This window comes from Leopardus geoffroyi, chromosome B4, assembly GCF_018350155.1.
Source record: "Leopardus geoffroyi isolate Oge1 chromosome B4, O.geoffroyi_Oge1_pat1.0, whole genome shotgun sequence".
Taxonomy (NCBI): Eukaryota; Metazoa; Chordata; class Mammalia; order Carnivora; family Felidae; genus Leopardus; species Leopardus geoffroyi.
The window spans coordinates 25,936,528-25,960,773 of NC_059341.1; the positions used below are offsets into that span (position 1 = coordinate 25,936,528).

General features: G+C 41.2%; 1 protein-coding gene across 8 annotated transcripts in view; it reads right to left on the reverse strand.

Moving 5' to 3' along the window:
• The window catches only part of MPP7 (MAGUK p55 scaffold protein 7), a 210,276-nt gene that overhangs the window by 170,579 nt on the left and 15,451 nt on the right, over positions 1-24,246 (reverse strand). For 7 of the 8 annotated variants that reach the window (XM_045465777.1, XM_045465779.1, XM_045465775.1 and 4 more), the window contains exon 2: positions 6,653-6,771. In XM_045465777.1, coding sequence (XP_045321733.1) covers positions 6,653-6,771 — 119 coding nt within the window. The remainder of the gene's footprint in view (positions 1-6,652; positions 6,772-24,246) is intronic. The other variant, XM_045465774.1, reaches the window with a different exon arrangement.

Consider the following 24,246-nt stretch of genomic DNA (forward strand, 5'->3'; position numbering starts at 1 on the left):
TGGGAATGAAATGGTGGGGCCACCTTGGGAAACACTGTGGCAGTTCTTCAAAATATTAAACGCAGAACTGCCATTTAACCCAGCAATTCCACTCCTAAGTAGGTACCCCCCAGACATGAAAACATGTCCACATAAAAACGTGTATATGCACATTCTTTTTAAAAAAATGTTTAACGTTTATTTATTTTTGAGAGAGACATAGCATGAGCAGGGGAGACGCAGAGATGGAGACGCAGAATCCGAAGCAGGCTCCAGGCTCACAGAGCCCGACACGGGGCTTGAACTCATGAACCGTGAGATCGTGACCTGAGCCGAGGTTGGACACTTAACGGACTGAGCTACCTAGGTGCCCCCGTATGTGTATATTCTTAGCAGGATTATTCATGATAGGCAACAGGTAGAAACAAGCCAAATGTCCAACACTGTATAAAAGGATAAACAAAACTGGTATAGTCATACCATGGAGTACTATTGGGCCATAAAAAGGTATGAAGTATTGTACATGTTATCATGTGGATTAAGCTAAGTGACAGAAGCCAATCACAAACAAATCCACATGTTCTATACTCCACTTACATGAATTATCCAGAATGGGTAAATATAGAGACAAAAAGTAGATTAGTGGTTGCTTAGGGCCGGGGTGGGGAAGGGTAGGAGGACACAGGGATTAGGGAATGTCAGTTACCTGAGATAGGGGGTTTTGGGAGGTGATGAAAATATTCTAAAACTGATTGCGGTGATGGCTGAACAATTTTGTGAATACCCTTAAAACCATTGTGCATATACTTTAAATGGGTAAATTGTATGATATACTGTAAACTAGATCTCAAAAACGCTGTTATAAAAAGTGTTACCATCTAAATATTAATGACTCCCAAACAGTTGCCAGATTTCACAAACATAAATACAGCATAGTTCATACTTAGATTAAAAAAAAAAGAAAAAAAAATACTGTTCATTTGGAGTTCAAATTAAGATGCAGGCCTCGGATTTCATGTGGCAACCCTACTCCCAAATCTATTATCTCCAACCTAGAACATCATTATCCTCAATTCAAGATCTAGGGGTCCAACTATACAGTAGCCAGTCCTCTTTGGTTATCCCCCAAATATCAAATGAACATATAACTAAAATCACCTTTCTTCCGAGGAGAGATTCAAAATACGTTAAGAATTGGTAACTTAGGGCTTATACAGATCTCCTGGAGCCCTCTCCCAACCCCTGATGGCCTGGCATAAACAAGCTGGTGGTTGGATTAGGGGTGTGGGGGTGTCCGGGGGCAGAGGTCAGCAGTTGTTTACCAAGGAAGGGGAAGAAGTTTCCATATGTTAACAAAGGGCAGGCTTGCTGGTGAGGACAGGCTGAATATCAGCCTCCCTTTGTCCACACTAAAATCACCTCCCCTCTCTCACATCCCTTCCCATCTCCATAGCACACTAATTTACTTCTTAAAAAAAAAAGATAGCTTCATTCCCCTGATTTAAACCTCTCTATGCACTGGGTCCTACTGCGTTGGGATAAAGTCAAAATCATTCAAGAATGGGTCTTGGCTTACCTTCCTCGCCACACTTTGCATTGCTCCCCACGCCTTTCCTTACTCCATGTACCAGCCCAGAGAACCTGTCAGTCTCCATCCTAAAGGCACAAGGCTTCATCTTGCCTGCAGGTGTTTGTGTAGATTATTCCTTCTGCCTAACCCTGACAACCCCCCATAAATCCTTACTTGAGCAATGCCTAGTCAACATTCAAGTTTCACCTTAAAATATCAAATGCTCCATGAGCCTCTGGATCCAGTGTTGAGTTAGGCACCAAAAATAGCTCTACACATAAAATGGGATGCCTGGGTGCCTCAGTTGGTTAAGCATCTGACTCTTGATTTTGGCTCAGGTCAAGATCTCACAGTTCCGTGAGTTCGAGCCCCACATCGGGCTCTTTGCTGACAGCGCAGAGCCTGCTTGGGGTTCTATCTCCCTGTCTTTCAGCCCCTCCCCTGCTTGCTCACTCTCTCTCACGTGACTTAACCACAGAACACTGTAACTGCCCATCCCCTCGTCTATAAGCCCTCTGGGAGACTGGAGACTGCAAGCTAGGGACTGTCCAACAGAAAATGGTAGCCCTATTGGCCCATTCAGAGTGTGGCAAGAGTAGGAACTCAACAAAGACAGGATGATGAAAACATCAAAAGTTAAAGTTATGTAACTAAATGTTGTAAGGGTGTGGTTGAGTGTTATACCATTACTCTCTAAGACAGAAATCACAGAAATACAGTAATTAAGCCACATTAAAAAGCTTTCTTGGGGCGCCTCGGTGAATTGGTTGGTTGAGCATCTGACTTGATTTCAGCTCAGGTCATGATGTCATGGTTGTGAGATGGAACCCTGCATTAGACTCTGCACTGACAGTGTGGAGACTGATTAAAATTCTCTCTCCCTCTGCCCCCTCCCTTGCTCTCGCTCTCACTCAAAAAACAAAAACAAAAAACATTCTTAAAAATAATCAACATGTGTTTTGTTGAAACAATTTTTTTTTTTTCAACGTTTATTTATTTTTGGGACAGAGAGAGACAGAGCATGAACGGGGGAGGGGCAGAGAGAGAGGGAGACACAGAATCGGAAACAGGCTCCAGGCTCTGAGCCATCAGCCCAGAGCCCGACGCGGGGCTCGAACTCACGGACCGCGAGATCGTGACCTGGCTGAAGTCGGACGCTTAACCGACTGCGCCACCCAGGCACCCCTTGTTGAAATAATTTGGAATCCCCAAAAAAGCTGCTACCTTTTTTTCTCCTGCTCATACACGTATATGCAACTATTTAAAAGGGTAACAAAAACATACGCAACTATTTAACAAAAACTGTGATATTCTTTTCCTGGAAACCAAACACAATTGTGAAATACAAACAAAAATTTCTTGAGGAAACAGAAGTAACAACCTTGTTTAAAATAAACATTTAAGCAAGTCTTTATGCCGTATCTTGTTCTAAACTAAACTTAGGGACGCTTGGGTGGCTCAGTTGGTTGAGCACCGGACTCTGGATTTCAGCTCAGGTCATGAGCCCAGGGTTGTGGGATCGACCCCAGTGTTGGGCTCCAAGCTGAGTGTGGAGCCTGTTTGAGCGTCTCTCTCTCTCTTTCCCCTCTCCCCCTCCCCCTGCTTGTGCCCTCTTTCTAAAATAAAATAAAAAATAAACCAGATTACAAAAACACATACATCACAAACAAGTAAAATAAAATGTAAAGTAATCTCAACAGAAAAAAACCACAGTGGTAGAAGATAAATTTAGAAATGAGATAGGGACACAAACTATATGCTGCATGGTTCTATCTGTACATGATGGGTCAAAAATGTGGCTCTCAGGGTGCAGGGGGTGGCTCAGTCGGTCATGCGTCTGACTCTTGATTTCGGCTTGGGTCATGATCTCACGGTCGTGAGACTGAGCCCCACGCCGGACTCCGTGCCAATCATGGAGCCTACTTGGGATTCTCTCGTACCCTCTGCCTCTCCTCAGCTCTCTCTCTCTCTCAAAACCGTGGCTCTCTGCTTACTGGTGGTCTACCACATTCTCTGTGTCACGTGAACACTGCTATCCTTGTCGTAGAGCCACGGCTTCTCTAGGATATTTCCCACATCTTCTATCAGGACCGCCTTTCTTCAGACACTTCTAAAATCTCATGCTCACAGTCCTGATTATCCACCTCCTGAATTTAGGAGTTTTTCTTTTTAAAAAATAGCTGCGGCTAACACTCTCTAGGATCATAACACTTCCTTTCCGGTGACAAGCTCGTAACTACAGTATCCCTGCCAGAGGACCCTAACTAGGCTCGTGACCCTAACTAAGGTGGCACGCCATACCTGTAACAGGCTGTTAACGCCAAGCTGCCTCTTCTTAAGCATATTTCACGCTAGACCAGAAAGCTACGAGTATTTAAAACCGTGCAATGTTATAACAACCATTTTTTTTTTTTTTTTGTAAGCATAAAATAGGGTGACCGCTATGAAAACTCTGTGCTGGAATAAAATCCAGTTTTGCCTGTACCTAGCTTTCAATCACATCCCAGCAGCTACAACTTCAGGCAAAAGAGCCTAACATCAAAGCACATTTTGATTCACTCTGAAACACATCTTGTCCGATTCCTTTTGCTCTACCAAGATTTATGGACAAAAGCTGGAGGCTTCTATCCTCCAATAGAGGCACTTGGAATACAGTTAAGCGGACTGTTCCAGTGTTTAAAGTGTGATCCCATGAGCCTGCCTCCTGGAGGCATTTTAGACTTTACATACTTGAAAATGAAGAGAATGGGTCAGTCAAAGGACACACTCGAGTTGTGCATGTGACAGAAGCTGGGAAGGGGGGTAACCAGTTAGAAACAGAGAATGGACTGGGGGGGGCACTGTAAACCTCACTTTACAAATACATTTTATAGTAATTACTGAAAGACATTTTCAATAGTACACATGTTACTGTGCTATTTAAATATTGGCCACGTCAACCTGGAATTAAATTCCATTCGCTGTTTTTAATAAAATCAGACATCAATAACTGTATGCTCCCTAACCACTTGTTATTCGCATTTACTTTGAAAAACCATCTATGCCTGAAACTCAAAAGCTAGTGTAACTAAGATTTTTTTAAGTTTATTTATTTATTTTGAGAGAGAGAGAGAGAGAGAGAAAGAAAGAGAGAGAGAGAGGAAGCGGGGGAGGGGCAAAGAAAGAGGGGGGGAGAGACAGAGATTCCCAAGCAGGCTCCGCAGCTGTCAGCACAGAGTCTGATGTGGGGCTCAAACCCACAAACCATGAGATCATGACCTAAGTTGATATCAAGAGTTGGATGTTTAACCGACTGAGCCACCCAGGTGCCCCAATAACTAAGATTTTTTTTAAAACATTAGTGTTTTTTTGTTTTTGTTTTTTTTTTTAATTTTTTTTTTTCAACGTTTATTTATTTTTGGGACAGAGAGAGACAGAGCATGAACGGGGGAGGGGCAGAGAGAGAGGGAGACACAGAATCGGAAACAGGCTCCAGGCTCTGAGCCATCAGCCCAGAGCCCGACGCGGGGCTCGAACTCACGGACCGCGAGATCGTGACCTGGCTGAAGTCGGACGCTAATAGAAATCATACCCATCTCTGTCATTACTTTTTGGTCCTTTACATACTATGATATTAATTTTTTTAATACTTAATGCCTGCTTATACTTGCCGAACCGATGTAACTATTCAGAGAACTAAGCGCTTCACTCTTTTATCTGAAACTCACAAACGGTCTTGTCAACAGATACCACAATTTCCATTTTAGATAGGTAAGGAAACTGAGATAGCAGCCACATCACAAATGCATGCATTGTTTTGGGCAGGTTTATTTAATGATTAAGGGGGTGATGAAGTCATTTGAAATCCGTCTTATTCCACCTAGATCAAATCAATTTGAACAAATCCATAGGTATCTAACTTCCAAACATTCCACACAGGAATATTTTCATGATTGCCTCTGGAAATCATAAACGTCATTCAATTATAATCTCAAGGCCACTTCTGACACACCCCAACAGAGCAACTGAACTCCCCCAAATTTTTCAGAACACAAAGATAAAGATACCTTGGCGATTATATGAAAACTAAATGAACAAAGCACGCTAGTCTTTAAATGTATTGCTAAGAAGATGCTACTTCTCAACATTTTCATTTCCTGAGAATTGCCACCTCTTGAGGCACGCAAATTTCAGCAGATTAGACAAAATGTATTAAGAATTATTCTATCCTGCGAAGCAACAGCACTTCAGAAGTGGTTCATTTTCAAACACTATGCATCAGTAAAAGCCTTCTATCATGACCAGCAACCGTAACAAATTTAGCTGAATTCAGTGTTGGTCCAGCTGGAGCTAAGGCATCAGAGGGGTCCATCTCCTACAGACTCAAGCGGGACTCACAATTTTTTTCAGCTTGAGTTAAATGAAAGAAAATGCAATTCATATTTCCAGAAGCAAAAGTGGCATATTTTCCAGTAAGCTTCTTGTTCTCATTTTACTATTTTAAGAGCTCTGATCACTCCCAGGGTTGCTGTGTGGCAAAATCTCATTTCTGGTGGCTGATCAATTTCCATGGCCTGATGCTTCACCAAAACCATCTCCAGAAACTGTTTTTACTCGCATTTAGCATCAGGATATTTATACACAAAATACCATTTCAATGGCGTTGCACCAAAAAAGAAACAGCTTGCTCGAATTTCAGTTGACTTTGTTAAAGGAAATTATTTTAAATTAATGTGGCTACTGAACCACTGCCATCCTTAACCTCAGAAAATATATTCCTTCTAATTTTTGCTGTGAACACTTACTTATTCGAGTTAAACTCCAGCTCATGACTGTCGACCATAAAGAGTCTAAACCTTCCTGCTACTATTTCATATTCTTTTTCTAAACAGGGCAAGCACATGCTTGCTGCATTAGTATGCACAGCTAGATCACCACCATTAAGTGAAATCATCTATATATTTTTGGTGGGATCTTTAACAATTTCCACGCCCGTCAGGGAAATGGAACAAGGCTGTTTTGTTTTCAGACAGCAACAATTTGATCTCTGGTTTACTAGATGGCGCTCAACATATTTTTCCATATGTTTTTCCGCAAAGAGAATCTGACATCAGCATGGTTTACCTTTACCAGTGAATGCAGGCTTTTTTCACCAAACATGTCCCAGAGGAAGGTCAGGTCTTCCTGGCTATCCACATGTGGCTGCAGCTGGGCTGGCAAGGCAGCCAACAGCTCATACAGACCTATAAAACGAAAATAAAACACAAAGCGTAATCTTAGAGTGATCTCATTAATTTCGCTTTAAGGTGTGTGTAAATGACAGCTGGAACATGTCGTTTTTACTGGATCTGTATTCTGGGCCATCAAGCAAAACACTTCTCCAAAGAAGCCAACAAATCTTTTGGATTTTTAAATTCCACACAAGTGTGTATCAACAGGAGAGTTTTTACCTTTGAATTGTCAACATTCTACAGCCATCCAAGTTTACATAACCCGGGACAGAAAATGTCTACAAACGTTCAAGAAAAAAAAAAAAAGAAGAAGAAGAAAACGCATACATTCCTTTCCTTAATCGTTATTACATTTCCCTCAATGTTAGCCAAAGAGTGAAATGAGTCATGAATAGGAAAAACTTCCTTAGAAGAGCAGAAAATTGATAGAGTGGTCCATTAAAAAGGTTTTGTGGTTTCCAAATAGTTCCTAATAACATATAGCTTCAAAAACATTTGCATTATCTAACTTCCAAAATCAAGTTCTAAAAAGTGAGACGGATTAAACCACACTTGGTGTTGCTTTGATGTCGTTGCCCGTTTAAAACAACGACGACAAGCTACACAGAACTTAGTTGAAATCTGACTCTAATCTGAGCGTATGGGATACCCCCTGAAAGAGTTAAGGTCAAAGACGGAGGTCACTGGAGGCACTGCTCACTAGAAGCTTCCTTGGGGTAGACAGTAGCACAGTGTTCCACAGTAGCGTACTGCATAAACCATCCATCTCCTTCAGGGGCCGTCAGACGCCTGTCCAAGAAATGTTGCGACAGTGCCTGCCCAGGACTCTTCAGGGAGGTGACCTGGCAGAAGTCAGTATCAACTCATAGCACATGCTTCACTTTCCAGTGGGATTACATGAGGTAAAAAGGACAAACTTCCTTTTATTTCTGTCTGCTGTCTACAAAAACACCAAGACCTCCTGGGATCTACAACACACGGGACTGTTGTTATTCCTGCTCTGAAATAAGTGCTGTTGTTCATCAGAGGGACAGCTTTACAAGATATTTAACTAGCAAAGAATCGTAAACTATGGACTGCTGATTAGTATACCTATTATCTTCCAAGAGCATTACAGTATTCTGATAATCAATGATAATGCACAACCAAATGTAGGAGTTTTCACTTGGAATGTCAGATCTGTAACTTGAGAGATTAAACTCAAACATTCCTGGAGCTGTATGTGGCCAAAAAGATCTAGGATACCCCAGGAAAAAAAACAAAAACAAAAAACAAAAAAACAAACTTACCCCAAGTACATTCTTAAGTATTCTTGATGGTTTATGTTTATTCCCTTAAAAACCTGGCATCTTGCCTGAACTAGCTCCTATTCATAATTTAGGAGAAACATTTTTAAGGTGTCTCAACCTAATTCAGTGCATAAGATAGGTCTCACTTTACACAGATACATACATATCCGCAAAATAATGACAATTGCCAAGATCAGTGGTTAAAGTCAGAGGTTCGAATTTAAAATTATGTAAAGAGAAGGTAGAATTTCACTATTTTATTATTGATTTCAGAGGCAGTAAAACTAGCTCCTTACTCCTTGGTAATACGGTTAGTTTAACTAATGGTACTAATTGAAATGGAATATAATTTATGAGGTACAGTTGTTGGGGGAGGTTAAATGAGGTAATATATTAGAACAGTCCCTGGCACGTGGTAAATACTCAACCTGTTCCGTATGTAACTCAGTGATCTTCGGCCATTGTTGTTATTGATTATTACTGTTAGTCGTCATTACTATTATGGAAAAAGCAAAACTCTGGGTCAAACAGACCTAGGTTCAAACCCCAGGTCTATACTTCATTATTTCACATAACTTACCTAAGCCTTGTTTCCCTCACATGTTGAAAAAGAGACAGTCATCTGCACATGTAATAAACAGGAAAAAAAAAAACCACACAAACATGCACACGTACACAAATAAGTGCCTGTGATACAGGTGAAGTCTAAGGTTAACGGATTCTATCAGTGACAACTTGCCCATTGTGATTACTATAGTTATGCAAGATGTTACCACTGGAGGAAGCAAGGTCAAGGGTACGTGGGCTCTGTATTATTTCTTACAACACGTGCATACACAATTACCTCAAAATGAAGTTGGAACAAAAGAAGATATTATCATAAATACAACTGTTATAAGAGTTGAAGGGAACCGTGCACATGGCAGCACTGAGCCCTGTGGCTGGCGCAGAATAGGCACTTGATTTAAATACACACACGCGCACGCACCATTGCAATGGTTCAAAGTCAAAACAACAGAAAATGTAGGTATACGTTTCCCTGGACACAATGCCAGACTCAGAAATAAAACCACCCCAGTCTTTTACATGTGGAAAGTGTTAGCTTTACCCAGTACTGCTTACCTTTTTGTGGGAATAAACCATATTATGTTTAAATTAAAATCATTTCTCTGTTAGCAGTAGCTCATAAACCTGAGTTTTCTGGGTTTTCCTAGCTTCATGCAATCCTAATTCATACGCCACCTAGTTGGGTCTCTAGAGATGACAAGCAGTCACTACTCTTCAGCTCCCACAACTGGTAGCCATGGACCGAAGCCAAGAGAGACAAGACAGTGCCCGCCAGAAATGAAAGAGGGTGAGAAGAGCTAGGAAGGTGGGGCAAGTGGCCTCAACGCAGGTAACACGGACAATCATTTCCTCTCATATGCATCACAGGGGCCCCAGAAACCACTGCCGTCCATGGCGAAAACCAGGTCTGTGCTCTCACGCGTGCTTTTTTCTATTTTAGCTCCTCGAGTTCCAATAGCGAAGAACACTATGAAATCCAAATGTTTTTGGTCCTTGAGATTCAGAGAGCAAGTAATGAGAGTTCAAATAACGAGAGATATCTTGAACAACCTTACCTAAATGTACATGGTCCCTGGGCAAAGGCAGGGACTACCTCCCGTGTAGTCATTCCAGCCCACGAGGGCTTCATTCCAGGCCACCTTTATGGTACCTATGAACCAAGCACTGTTCGTGGCTCTAAAGGTCTAAGATAAATCAGACATGATCCCCGTCCTCAGGACTGTACAGTGGAAAGGACAGGCACACACAAATCTGTTATAAAGTACAGAGAGGGGTTAGACTGCCTGGTGAGGCAAGGAGCAAGGAGACATCAGGGAAGGCTTCAGCAAAGACCACCACCCGAGTTACATCTTTAAGGTCCATGTTCCTAAGAATCGGTATTTATGAATTCTCACATTCGGAGCACTATATTGGTTCCTGAGGACAGGTAGGTCCAGACTATGCCACCACCTCTACCCCACAGATCTTACAGCTTCAGTAACAAACAATACCTGTTATCTACTCCCCAACAAAAGGCAACCCTAAATATAATGATCTCCTCTATTTGTCCAAGATTCAAAACGTATTTTCTTCTAAGTAAAATAAACAGACGTTCAGGCTGCTGATACAATATTCAAACACCGAATTACTTGTCAGGGATGTTGATAAGATGCCCATGCCCTGCTTAAAATATTTAAATTATAATTTGATTAGGAACACACATTTTGAATTACCTATTAAGTACAAATATGGTAATTTAGATATTTGGGTCTTGCCCCACTTGCATATTTCATACAACCATTTTGTTTAATTCCTTCACAATGACTTCCTCATCATCAGTGCCACTTGTAGAGTTGAAGAAGATCATTTTCGCTTCTAGTTACTTGAGACACAACACTTTTTTGAACGTGTGGGAGATGTCATCACTAAGGATCCGGGTAAAGCTGTTGCTTTTCCACCTGTCCTGTAGTTTTAGGTTTTTGACCTCCACAACAAAACCACTAACCTATTCTCTAAGTATCTTTAACATTTGCAGGTGTGAGGTTTTTAACCCCTCTCCAAGAAATAATAACGAAGCCTAGTTTAAACTACCTTGTCTCAGGGCGCCTGGGTGACTCTGTCGGTTAAGCGTCCGACTTCAGCTCATGTCATGGTCTCACAACTCGTGAGTTCGAGCCCTGTGTCGGGCTCTGTGCTGACAGCTCATAGCCTGCAGCCTGCTTTGGATTCTGTTTCCTTCGCTCTCTGCCCCTCCCCCGCTCACACTCTGTCTCCCTCTCTCTCAAAAAAAAAAAAAAAAAAAAAAAAAAAAAAATTAAACTTTGAAACTATCCTGTCTCTTTAAAACAAGAACAACAATTCTGTCAAGTGATGTCTCAATGACTCCAAAAAAAAAAAAATGGGAATTTAGGTTATATGAGAATAATTGTGGCTTCTCCAATCAACACATTTTTTGTGTAAGTCAGTAAAAGAAACTTTGTCAGGGCTTGAATGTAAGGCAGCTCTCTCTTTTCTGAGAGAGAATTTTAATAGTGGGGGGGGAAAAAAACCCTACCTTATATTTGGGTATATATGGTACAAGACAATGTCAAAGATGCATGTGAATAAACTATCTCACAAAAATACTCCAGCAGGGGGGAAAAAAGCAGTATTTTTGTATTAGTGTATTTTATATACTGAGACAAAAGGCAACAACGGAAAAACTAAAATAGGACAAGGGTCATGTGATTAATATGTACAATAATCACAGTGATTTAAAGGAGAGAACGATCGATAAAGGTCACAGAAGGCTATGCTATTGCTGGCAGGATGTGAGCTACGGTCTGAAGGAAGAAAATTGGGCCCGGAAGGGTGCGTGGCCAGGGTGGATAATACCCGAGCTGAAAGTCAGCAATAACCATGCAAAGGGGTAGATTTTTAAATGCACCAAAATTCTGAAGAAAACACTAGCAAGTACTCAAACTCACATTTCTGCCCTGTACGTTTGCCTCAGTCATGGTCCAATCCAGAGACGAGAGCCGTGCGGTCATTTGAACGGGGAAAGTCTAATATAAATATATAACAGAGGATGACATATCAAGTGGTAAAGCAAAATCTCAAGAATACCTGGGGATGAAGGAGAAGACCCAGGAGGAAACACCACTGAAAGAATAGCGCTTTCCCCAAGACGAGGATTCAGAGCTGGCCGGAGGTGGTGGGACTAGCACCCACCCAGTGGCTGAGTCTCCCTGGGTCCGAGCTTGTCCACTGTCACTGGACCAGCAGCAAACTCCCCTGCAGGTGTGCAGGGGGACAGAAAACCACGGCTGGGACCTTCAAGCAGGAAATGCTTCGCCACAGTACAGGTGGGTGGAGCCTGGGTGACAGGAAACCACAGCCAGGACCGGAAAGCCGAAATAATCCCTGCAGGTGGGCAGACAACTGGGGAAAGGACTGGCAAACAGACAATGCCCCCTTGGGGCTAGCTGGTCAAGACCCGTAAGGTGACCTCTGGGTGCCCGAGTGACCCACCAGGAACTCCTCTGAAGGGGTGTCGCTGAGACTCAAGAGGAAGCCGTCCACCAGGGTGCCACCAGAACCAAAGGGGGTAAGCACCGTTGGATGCTGCCCACGTGGGCTGCTGCCAGTCCCATGGGAGGAACAGGAAGACGTGAAAAACACCAGAGCAAGGAAGAGACACCTCTTCCTCCTGCAGTGTGCCACTCGTGCCCTCCCCTGATGCCAGCCGCAAGGAAGGATACTTAAAGGGCCCAACTTAACTTTCACAGGGCAGGCACCGAAGTATGGATTTAGGGCTGAGAGGCAATACAACGATACCTTGCCCAGTCTTCCACGTGTAGATGCAAGTGCGTGCGTGCACGCATCAAGGGTGGGGCAGTTCTCCTCTTTGCAGACAGAAGAATCCTGTCTTTCTGCTTTTATTCTTCTGTGACTTTCTGTTGTTTGGCAGTGGGGATACATGAAAAAATTTTTTTAATTTTTTTTTTAACGCTTATTTTTTGAGAGAGACAGAGCATGAGTGGGGGAATGGGCAGAGAGAGAGGGAGTCACGGATTCTGAAGCAGGCTCCAGGCTCCGAGCTGTCAGCACAGAACCCGACACGGGGCTTGAACTCACGGACCACAAGATCATGACCTGAGCCGAAGTCGGACGCTCAACCGCCTGAGCCACCCAGGTGCCCCTCCTTTTATTCTTCTGTGACTTTCTGTTGTTTGGCGGTGGGAACACATGAAAAGTATTTAATCAGTGGTTAGTAAAGGTAAAGATTTTACAAATAAGGATTTTCAAAGGGAAACAGTATTGCCTTTTTTGAGATTTTAGCAGTAGGCTAAGCCTCGACCCAACAGCTCAGTTAGAGGATGTCAATTCAGTCAAAGTTCGAAGTTCAAAGGTGACAAATGAAGAACACTCATGCCTATCCAGAGAGCAGTCTCTTAACTTCAATGTCCTCAAAAAGGCCTAGTGTTTATAAAAGAGGGCAGAGGGCAGAGACAGAGTGCCATTTTCCAACAATAAAAACAACAACAACAACAACAACAAAACTAAATCTGGGAAAACAATACAAAGCACAAAGAGAGCAAGATTTTAGGAGCTAAGGAAGGCGTTTATGGCAAGAGGAGCTAACTGCAGAGAGAGGCAAAGATATTTTCAGACTTTTAGTTTGGTCACTGAAGCCTACTCCCCCCTTCCCCAATGCTAGATGGCAGATGCTGGCTGTCTGAAATCATGAAAAATAATATACTAACGGGAATGTTCTAAATACAGACTAAACTGCCACTTTGCAAGCCAAGTTCATTAAGCCACTGCATACAAAGACCATGATCTTGATTTAACTTCACTAACTCACTTGAAGTTAGATGTGCTACAGCTGGCTTCTCTGTAGCTTTACTACGCTGAAGGATGAACATAGGTCATCTTCCTTAAAGATAAAAACCTAAAAGCTTACTCCCCCTCACCAACACCGTCTGGTCAGAGTATGTTCTCGAGGCTTTTTGAGCCCTGAGCAACACGAGTGACAGAGGGGCAGTGGTAGCATTTTATGTACAGACTGAAATACTTCGATGCTTTAGCAACTTCAGGTTGTCTTATGATTTTTTTTTTATATATAGAAGTAGTGTTGTAAAGCTCAAGTCCTAATTCTCTAATAAACTTAATACCTTCATAGTAAAATATACATCACATAACAGGCAGGCGATTGGATCAAGGTCTGGGAACGTAGACAGCACTGACCTAAACAGTAAGGAAATGTAACCACCTTAAGTAAACAATTCATCCAAAGTTATGATATATTAATCAGAAGAGGAGCATCTGGCTGGCTCCATCGGGTGAGCATTTGACTTTGGATTTCAGCCCAGGTCATGATCCCAGGATCGTGGGATTGAGCCCTGCATAGCGTCTACAGTAAGCATGGAGATTGCTCGGGATTCTCTCTCCCTCTCTCTGCCCCTCTTCCCCACTCGCGCGCTCTCTCTAAATAAAAAATATGTGTGCGCGCACATACACACACACGCTAATCAAAAGATAATTATGAGGAGTCCTCATCTGGGATTAAGATTTCATTACTTCATAAGATTACCCAAATCAGTGGATTTGAATAGTCATTTTCACCGTAAAGAAAGGTTCCCGCCATCATAGTCGAAGCCTCTACAGTTTCACCTTGCCTAAACAAACTAGTTATTAAAAATTATGCCTATTTCTATTTTCTCTCCCCTCCTTAATCTATCCTTCCCATCACCAACGAATAAAGCTTCCTAAAATAATAGTAATAATTACCACCAGATGCAATTCCTAGTAGTGATCATACCTAATACTTACAGAGCTAAGGTGGGCTCGTGGTTTGCACGTTACCTCACCTAATGCTCTTCATAAGTAGGTTCTGTTACTACCTTCATTTTACAGGAGGAAATGCATTTAGCCTAGAAAGGGGCATATTCAGGACTTAGCCTCAACTCTGCCTATGTCTCGATAATGAGCCCAATATTTAAATCTCCTACTCAAAAACCTTCAAGAGCTATCTATAAAAGTTAAGGGCCTGACACCCCAATTACAGAGGGATCAAATATATCAAATAAAAACTAGAGGAAGATTTCATAGAACATATTTGTCATGTTGGAGTTAAATGCTTTTCTTAGCACACAAAGAACTTAAAAACCAAATATGACAACGCCAGACTTTATAATAAACAAAATTTTCACCCACCAAAAAAAAAAAAAGAGAGAGGTCTGCAGAGAAACTGCTAAAAATTATTTGCACCAAGGTGATTGAGTAAGGCAGAATAAGGACTGAGGATCGACCATTGTATTTGGCAACATGCAGCTTATGAATTCTGGCATCATGAAGAATGAAGAAGCCTGGATGAAAGGGACTAAAAACAGAGACATGTTGCAAATGACAACTGTAAATATAGATCAGCCTTACAACCTCTTACCAAACAGAACTGGTATTTGTAAGGGAATGGGGAGTGAAGATGTTCTTAAGATGGAAAAGAAAAAAGCCTGGCATATTTGTGTGGTAATGGCACCGATCCACGACAAAGAAATTTTATAATGTAAGAGACGGCAGGATCTGCCACAGCAGATGGGGAGGATTGGGGTCTGGTGTACAAGTGGAGGGATGGCATTAGATACAAGTACGGCTGGTTCACCTACAGTCCCAAGGAGGAAGGCAGAATACTCTGGAAATGTGGTACAGGGAACATGTGGCAATTCCCTTATGATCGCTGCCGTATTCAGTAAACCATGAAACATGGTCACCTGCTGAGAGTGAGGATAGGGAAGAAAGTGCTTGCTTCTGAAAAAAAAAAAAAAAAAAAAAAAAGGCTAAAGAGACATCTGGGAGAATGGGAAAATGAATAAAGCAGGGAAGTCATAAATTGGTACACATTATTGACAATATGAAAATTTAAAGCTTGCATTCCCTTTGATCCAGTGATTCACTCATTTATTCACTCACTCATTATACTTTTAGATAGCCCAGAGGGCCATCCTCAGGACCAGTCTCCAGGGGCTCTCAGCATCTAACCTACACAGAAAAACCAGAACAGGAAACAATTACTCTCATTTTTGCTGTATACATTTCTGCACTGCTTGAGTTTTTACAAAATTGATATTACTTTTATCATTTTAAAATTTTCACTTCTGGGTAATGATCTGGTAGAACCCTCTCTCCAGCCATAGGGCTCACAATTTCCCCCGAAATTCCGTTCCAGCCACAGAGGACTGCTACTTGCTATCCCCAGGAAGCAGAACTGCATCCACGCAATCCTGCACCAGTTCACTCAATAATTAACTTCCTGGTGACAGCTACTGCTGCCTTATTCCCCTCCTTCAGGACCCCGGAGATGATCTGAAAGACAGAACAAGCATGGTAACATACTTAGCTCAAAGTTTCATGAAAGGTTTAACATAACACACTTGACGATATTTCGAGGAGCGTGTGTAGGAAGCGGGCAAAGTCCGGAGACCCTGTGCGTTTCAAAATGCCACCTGCTCCTTTCTGACCTCAGTCTACAAATACCAGGTGCTCACTGCGTGCCAGGCACTGGTAAGGACAGGGGCTACAAAGGTGACGGGAAGGAAAAGAGCAAGCAAATTCATCCCCTGGGTGTAGTGTAGGAAACTACAGGGAAAATAAAGGTAAAAATGTAACTGGGAAAGGCGCTTTAATAAGGGAGTGACGGTGGCGCCGTGAAAGTGTAATCGAGGGATGTGAATGACCTCAGGGGAAGCTTCCCCAGTGGAGACAAGTGGGCTGCATTGAGGGAAGCACAGACGTTAATGAGGAGAGAAGAAAAATCTCGTAGAAAAGAACCACGCTTACAAAGGCCCTGTGGTAGGATGCTGAGACTCTGGAGCCAAATGACATCACTACTAATGCCAACCGCGCAACTGGTAATTAACAGCTCTGTGCAGCCATGTCTTGATCTGCAACATAGACACAGCAGCGCTAACCTTACAGCATTGTAATGAGGATTGAATGGCTTTTTCATAAAGCTTAGAATGACACCTCACTTAGCTATACAATCTATGTGAGCATTTTTAAAATAAAAATAAATTCCAAGGGCGCCTGGGTGGCTCAGTCAGTTGAGCATCCAACTTCAGCTCAGGTCATGATCTCACAATTCATGGGTTGGAGCCCTGCCTTGAGCTCTGTGCTGACAGCTCAGAGCCTGGAGCCTGCTTTGGAGTCTGTGTCTCCTTCCTCTCTCTGCCCCTCCGCCCATTCTCTCTCTCCCTCTTTTAAAAATAAGTAAAACAAAAAAAAATTTTTAATAAAATAAATTCCAAATTAAATGCTAAAACACAGGAATATGCCCAAGCATTAAAGAGACAGATTACAAAATTTAAGTTTATCCTGCTGGAATACATTAAGGGGAGAAAGGCTTTCCACAATTGGCAAAAAAACAAAAAAACAAAAAAACAAAAAACAAAAACAAAAAAAAACAGTCAAAGAGCCCCATGTTTTGGGTAAAGAGTGAACTAGAAAGAAAGGAAAAGTGATCACACGTCCTAGACCTGAGTCAGTCTAGAACATTTCCCTAGTAAAGGAACATAACAAAAGGCTCTCTGTTCTCAAGCAGCTTAAGTTCAAGGTATCTCATATCATCTGATGTTCAAGATAAACCTATTTGACAAACACTTGTAAAAAAAACCTCAGTCGCTGTAATTATGATGATATCAATATTACATATTCACTGACAGACTTCTGACAATATTGCCTTATGTAACCTTTGTGCAAGTGCATGGTCCTATTTCAAAATCCTGAGTGAGGCTCCCGGGATGAAATCATTTGTCATGAACACGAAACATGCTGAAATACTAGTGCACTAATCTTGCAAAATGCTTCAAGTGGCAACAGAAAAATAATATTAATCCCTTCACTGAGATGATTGCACAGGCTTCTCACTCCCCTCCAGGCTGCCAGCATTGGACGTAATAAAGAAACACAGTGGGGGTGATCAGTTATACCATGCTGGCATTGCCTTATGGAAACAGAGTTACTCAGAGCTGACAACAAACCTCCACTCAGATGATTTCATCATTCTGGATCTCTGGCCCCCCAACTTTTGAAGTGACATTATAAGATGGTTCATCAGCTACAAGATCAATTTGTCCTTGTAAGTACTGTCATCCCCTCGTCGTTTTGGCAGAACTAAACCTTGGGGAACTCTGGCTACATCCAGAGATGGTGGCAAACCAGCCAGCGGCGTAATTCATCTCAAGAGGTTGATCGGTTGTTTTTTTAAAACAGATCTTGCTTTTAAACCTTTTAACATCCGGTCTCCCTGCAGTTCTTACAAGAGCTCTTGATACAATTAACATATTCATGAGAAAAATGTCAAGAACTCTTGCTTGCTTTCTATTTACAATTTGAGGGATTGAAAATCGTTGACAAACTTTTATCTTCCATTTCAAAGTGATACAGTTATAGAGGAAGACAAAAGATTCTGAGATTTGAAAATTCACAAGGAGGTCCCTCACACAAAAATACGAATTCTCAGACGACAAACTGCATCAGTCAGAAACTTACACCAAAAAGTCACATAAAGGCTTACCATTTGGCACAGACCCACTTCACAAAATTCACCTTTATTATAAAAATTACTTTCTGAATCTTTAAGATGGATGGAAGACGGGAATAAGAAGTAATGGATAAAAAAGGAGCCAGGAAACCTATTTATTTCCTATACAGACAAGAATAAAGTCACAATGCTTTGCAAAAGAGGAAAATTAGCAGAGTTGTCACATTTGGCAAACGATAGAGAAGTATCTTCTCATCAAGAAAGCTACCAAGTACAGACACGCCATCTGGACTACATCAAAACCAATCCAAGGGCGAAGCAAAGAATAAAAAGCCTCCAGCTTAACCAAGTGTTTGTGGTTCAGAAAACCTGAGGAGAATTAGGCGGATAAAGGATGTGAACTATGATTTTACTGACTTATACTGAGGATTCACATCTGCTTATGGAGACTTGAAGCCTAAATGAAAATAACAATGCTTAGTGTAGTTTAAAGTGACTGGAGGGCCTTCCCGAAGTGAGGAGCAGACAAATCATCCTTGCCACTTTGGACTATTCACTTCAGATCAGTGAGGAGACTCCCCCCCCCCCCCCACCCCCGGTCTGCCTGCAGACAGGGCAATGGCTCACCTGAGACAATGATGGGTAACAAGGAAGAGATGCTGGGAAGGGGGGGGGTGGGAAGGGGGGAGGGGCGTGGTTGGGGGCAGGGCAGAATATTTAGCAGTAGAGGAATGAATCTGCCAAATAAAAGGTCAACATGACACTAAGACAGTTCATACACTCGGAAGAGCACATCCCACGTGCACTTGAATAACCAAACCATGCATGGAAGGAAGGTCCCCAACGTCACAGTTCCGTGTTTAGCTTGAGCTGATGAGAGAACATGAGGGGAGGCAAATGTGTACAGGATTGACTAAATTCTACTAAACTGAGGGAAAGAAGAATATCCCAGTTTAAGCAAACTACTGAATTATAAACATATATTAGGTATCCACAGAACACGAAGACACTAACTAGTAGGCACAAAAATGAAATGGTGAAATCAAAAAATCTGGCCCATCTCTTAGGCAATGAGAACTCCTGCCATATAGTCAAACCCAGCATCGGCAATACTATATCCAAACACAAGGAACTGGATAAGATATAGATACACATTATAGATAGATAGATAGATAGATAGATAGATAGATAGATACAGATAGATAGCTACAGATACATATCAGGACACAGAAGACTCGAACTCAGAATAAAAATTTACTAAGTAGAGGTAAGGTTTTTGGTAAGAAAAATAAAAAGGCTGGAATCAAAAAAAACAAACAAAAAAAAACAAGAATAGAAAATTTATACCAACTTGTACTTCTTACTTTAAATACCCAGCATGATCCAGGGCTAATTAGAATCTCAACTCCTAACCTGGGAAACGTGTTAACCAAAACTGACAGAGAATGTCACACATTCCTTTCCTCCACCTCCATAGCACTTCTGTAGAAATTCATTTATGCCATAATCAAGGGAAAAGATACTAAGATACATATTGTAGCTGTTCTGAATATTCAAGGAAAAAGTTGGCAAAGTATGGATCACAGATCCATCTATAGGAACTATTAAGAAATCTTTGTTGAGGACAATTTATTTTCTATTGCTTTTCCACTGTATTTGGACAAATATAAATTATTGCTAGTAAACCAAAGACAATGAATTTAATACTAAAATGTGACATTAATTCTCAAAGCAAGAACATCTCTAAATGGTGAAAGCATACAAAAATAGCGAAGTGTAAAGTGGAGAAATTTTTCCAGGTCCAGAAAACTGCTTCTGTAAAAATATAATATTCTGTACAAGACAGTAGTTCCTAAGAGAATAAATGGCTCAGAATTTGATGAAAGTGTTCCCGCAGTGAACAATTCACTCTTCTTGCAGATTCCAGATGCTCTGCATTCCTGACATCAGGATGGAAAAATTTACTGTTAGTCTAGAGAAATTTAATATCACCATTCTTGTCATATCCCTCATAGCTTCATTATTAGAACAAGTCTGGGGAAGCTATAAACCTATGTTAAATGATAAAAAAGATGTTTTCTGTGTTCAATCATATTAGACCGTATAAGTAACCCAAATATTTAGAAATCCTACAGAAAAAGACTTGAGAGAGAGAAAAACATGTATTTATTTGTTATTTTTCCTAGTTTTGATACCTGTATTCTGCACAGTATGGCCAGGCATAGGACCAAGACATTTAACTACAACCAAGGACTAATAAACACTAAAGGACATATATCGACGCCCAGAGCAACACTATAAAATTTTATTATATTAATAAAATGGGATACACCAAGCTTTAAATTTTCCACTTTGTCAAAGGTAAAGTAATCAGCACTATTCAGTGCCATTCATAACAGGCCTTGATTTTTCTCATTTAAAATAGGTTTTATTTCCAACACTACCTATGCTAAAGTATAAAATACTCTAATACAACCCCGACAGAACCGTTCTCTTTCTTACACTCTCCCTCCACTACAAGTAACTTATTAAAACATTTGGCAAGCTCTGTTTTATATATGCAAACAATCTCAGTCATTATAATGTTGCAGTTTGTTAATAACATTTTATGCAATCACCTAGAAGTCGGTAAAGTCAGGGCAAGGTAGTAGCGGGCGAGGCCATACACCTGTACAGAGCTCCCGTTTTTAAAAGCTAGCGCCAAGCTTTAAATAGATTCCAAATTGTAATTAGCTCTGTGTTAGCAGTCCATGGCCAACGCAGCGTGTCCTCCCCTATCAGAGTGAGTATGACACACAGGTGACCGGTTTGAAGGGCACAGGTCCACTTATTCGTGCATTTTTTTTTTACAGCACGCTCCCCTAAGTATCTTTTCTGATCTTCTCAACAACATCTTTTCTCTAGCATATTTTATTGTAAGAATACAGCATAGAATGCATGTAACATACAAAACACGTGCTAATCGACTGTTTATGTGACCAGTAAGGCTCCTGCTCAACAGCTGGCTATTAGTTTTTAGAAAGTCAAAAGTTACACATGTATTTTGAACTGTGTGGGGGAGGGGGGAGTGTTGGGGAGGGACTGATGCCTCACTCCACCCCCACCAGTGTTCAAGGGTCAACTGTACCTTGATTCTTAGAAGACTCATCCAGGAGAGAAAGCCATAGCAAAATGAAAATTACTTCTAAAACTCTTATGAATTTAGAAGAATGAATTACATTTACACTACATTTAACCAGTTATAGGTCCCCCTAGTCTGGAATAGTTAGTCGGCTATTACAGGTGAAGTACTGTATTTGTTTTATTGCAGTCAATAGCATGATAGGATTTATCTTCATTTATTCCAATATTCTTAAAATTAAACTAACATGTAGTTAGGCCAAGCCAAATAAAGAGGTTATCTGCATCTTCGCTTTCATGGCAGAGCAGCAACCTAAATCTTAACTCTCATCATCCTACATTCAGTGCATTAACGGTAAGTAATGGACAGCCCAACGGGTATGCGAACGTTAATTAGGAAGAAAGCAGCGAGAGAAATCATGTAAATAGAAGCCGGCCTACTAGTGGTAGAGAATGGCGCTGTAGAAAGACAAACAGGTATTTCTCAGTGGACTACGACAAGAGTCAACAGAGATAAGGAATGAGTTCTTAGCACCTAACTTGTGCCTCCACGTTGTGTAATGCCACGGATACATTAAAAAGCACCTAGCACGTGGATGCCCCCAGTCGCTACATAGTAGCTGCCATTATTTCCTCTCAGAGGCTTGTTAGGTGAATTAATAATCAACTGAGTCAAAGAAAAGCTCCTGGGAGTGTTCAGAATTATTTTCCATGGCTTTCTTTTCAGGTATTCTCCTGAAAGAGCCTTCCTGATCTTCCCCCAAGGACCATCTGTTACGCAAAAATACAACAGCTGCACTCCTAAGAAACTTCATGTTATCAAAAATGTGTAAAAACTCTTATTTCGTGGGGAAAAGAGATGGTAGGTTCAAGAGTTCCTAAACTATGGTATGCCCATGCATGAATTTTAATAACAAATGGAATAACCTAAGCAGTAACTCTATTTTACTTGTAAGCAAAAAGTCATAAACTGATGGTTCGCAACTGCTGACCACGAACCTAAGTGCTTCCCGGCCTTCAACCCACACACGTCTTCTTTAAACAGCTTGAAATTTCCTTTCTAACAGAAATCATAACCATCAGTGTTATGACTGGCCAGCTAAGTCTGCTGAAACATAACGGAATATCTGGAAAGAGAGCTGGTATACATAAAGAATTGAGTAGAAGACAAAGGTACCATTGCAAATCATTAAAGTAGTGAGAGATGATTCTGCTAAGAGTGCTGAATCCCTGTATTACTATTCAAGAAAAAAAATGCCATCAAATCCATTAGGATCCGTACATAACGAAGCCAATCCCTAATCATCTTTTAACGTGCAAATTACATTACAAAAATTCAGTCTAAGAGACATCTGCTATTACAAAAATCCTTACATAATATTTACAAGGGCAATTTATCCCACAATCCTCACTTCTCAAGAAGCAGCAAAGCAAAATATACAGACTTTAGGTACTCCGTCCTATACCTTAACACATGTTCACTTGAGCTTCCTGAACAGTACTGAAAAATTTAGAAGGTTCAGGGCTCCTGGGTCGCTCAGTCAGTTAAGCATCCGACTCTTGATTTTGGCTCGGGTCATGTTCTCGTGGTTTGTGCACTCGAGCCCTAAGTGGGGCTCTGCATTGACAGCACAGAGCATGCTTGAGATTCTCTCCCTCTCTCTCTGCCCCTCCCCAGCACATGCACACATGTTCTCTCTCTCTCTCTCTCTCAAAATAAATGAACTTTAAAAAATTAGGAGGTTCAAATGCACTACATCAGAGAAGTTTAATGTTTAATGTGAGGTTTGGCTAATTACATATATATGTTTTAATTGTATCAATTTCAATGGCCGTATAGAAGAACTATTTCATTACATCTTAATGTCATGGAACCATCTTCTTAGTTTGATCTCCATCTTTACTGTAACCACTTACCACGCATCCCTCAACTTCTCTTCTAAAAGAGAAAAAAGTCATGTCTTCTGAGTGACAAATTCCAAAAGTAATATAAACCAATTAAATAAAGTTGATGTTACCAAGAGAAAAGTTTTTTTTTTTCAGTTAAGCTCAGAATATATTTCTATCAAAAACTGGGATGAGGGGCGCCTGGGTGGCGCAGTCGGTTAAGCGTCCGACTTCAGCCAGGTCACGATCTCGCCATCCGTGAGTTTGAGCCCCGCATCGGGCTCTGGGCTGATGGCTCAGAGCCTGGAGCCTGTTTCCGATTCTGTGTCTCCCTCTCTCTCTGCCCCTCCCCCGTTCATGCTCTGTCTCTCTCTGTCCCAAAAATAAATAAACGTTGAAAAAAAATTAAAAAAAAAAAAAAACTGGGATGATTAAGTGTTCAGTGGAACCCAGATTTGAATCCAGACTGCCTTATACCAGAAGACAGGTTATTGGCTTCTGTGGTGTCCTGCTTCTCTTACTGTACATCAAGAGTTTTTGTTCTGTTGCTTAATTAGCCGTCTCCATCCCAGTAAAAGCTTTTTCTCAGAAAAATCGTCATATGTACTCGTTCATTTTTGTGTTCTAGTTCCTGGAAGAGCGTATGGTATACAGTAAGCGCACAGTAAGTATCAAGTGAATTGCACTGGTGACTAAGGAAAAGATAGGGACAGAGAGAACGAATAAAATGGTATTCCTCCTCACCTTTTACTACTTTTGGTCAGGAGAGGGACGAGTATTTTGAGGAAGAAAGAAGGCATCTCATATGTAAAGGACAGAAATTGATCAAGAATTGACAGTATCTGAATTGTTATTAATGCTCACATTTCAAAAGTGACTGGAATAGGTGAAAGTTCATTTCCATGGAACTCAAAAGCTGTAATTCATTTTCCTAAGGAAAATTATTCCTTTAGGAGAAATTTCCAATTTTCTGCCACGTAAAAGAATTTTACGTCCAAATCCTACTCATCTCTTAATTCCCAGTTCAGGTGCCCTTCATTTCACCTACCCCCCAAAACTGGCACTCAATCTCTTCCGACTCTGAACTTCCATCTCACTTCACCTCCCCCTCTCGTAAGATACTGA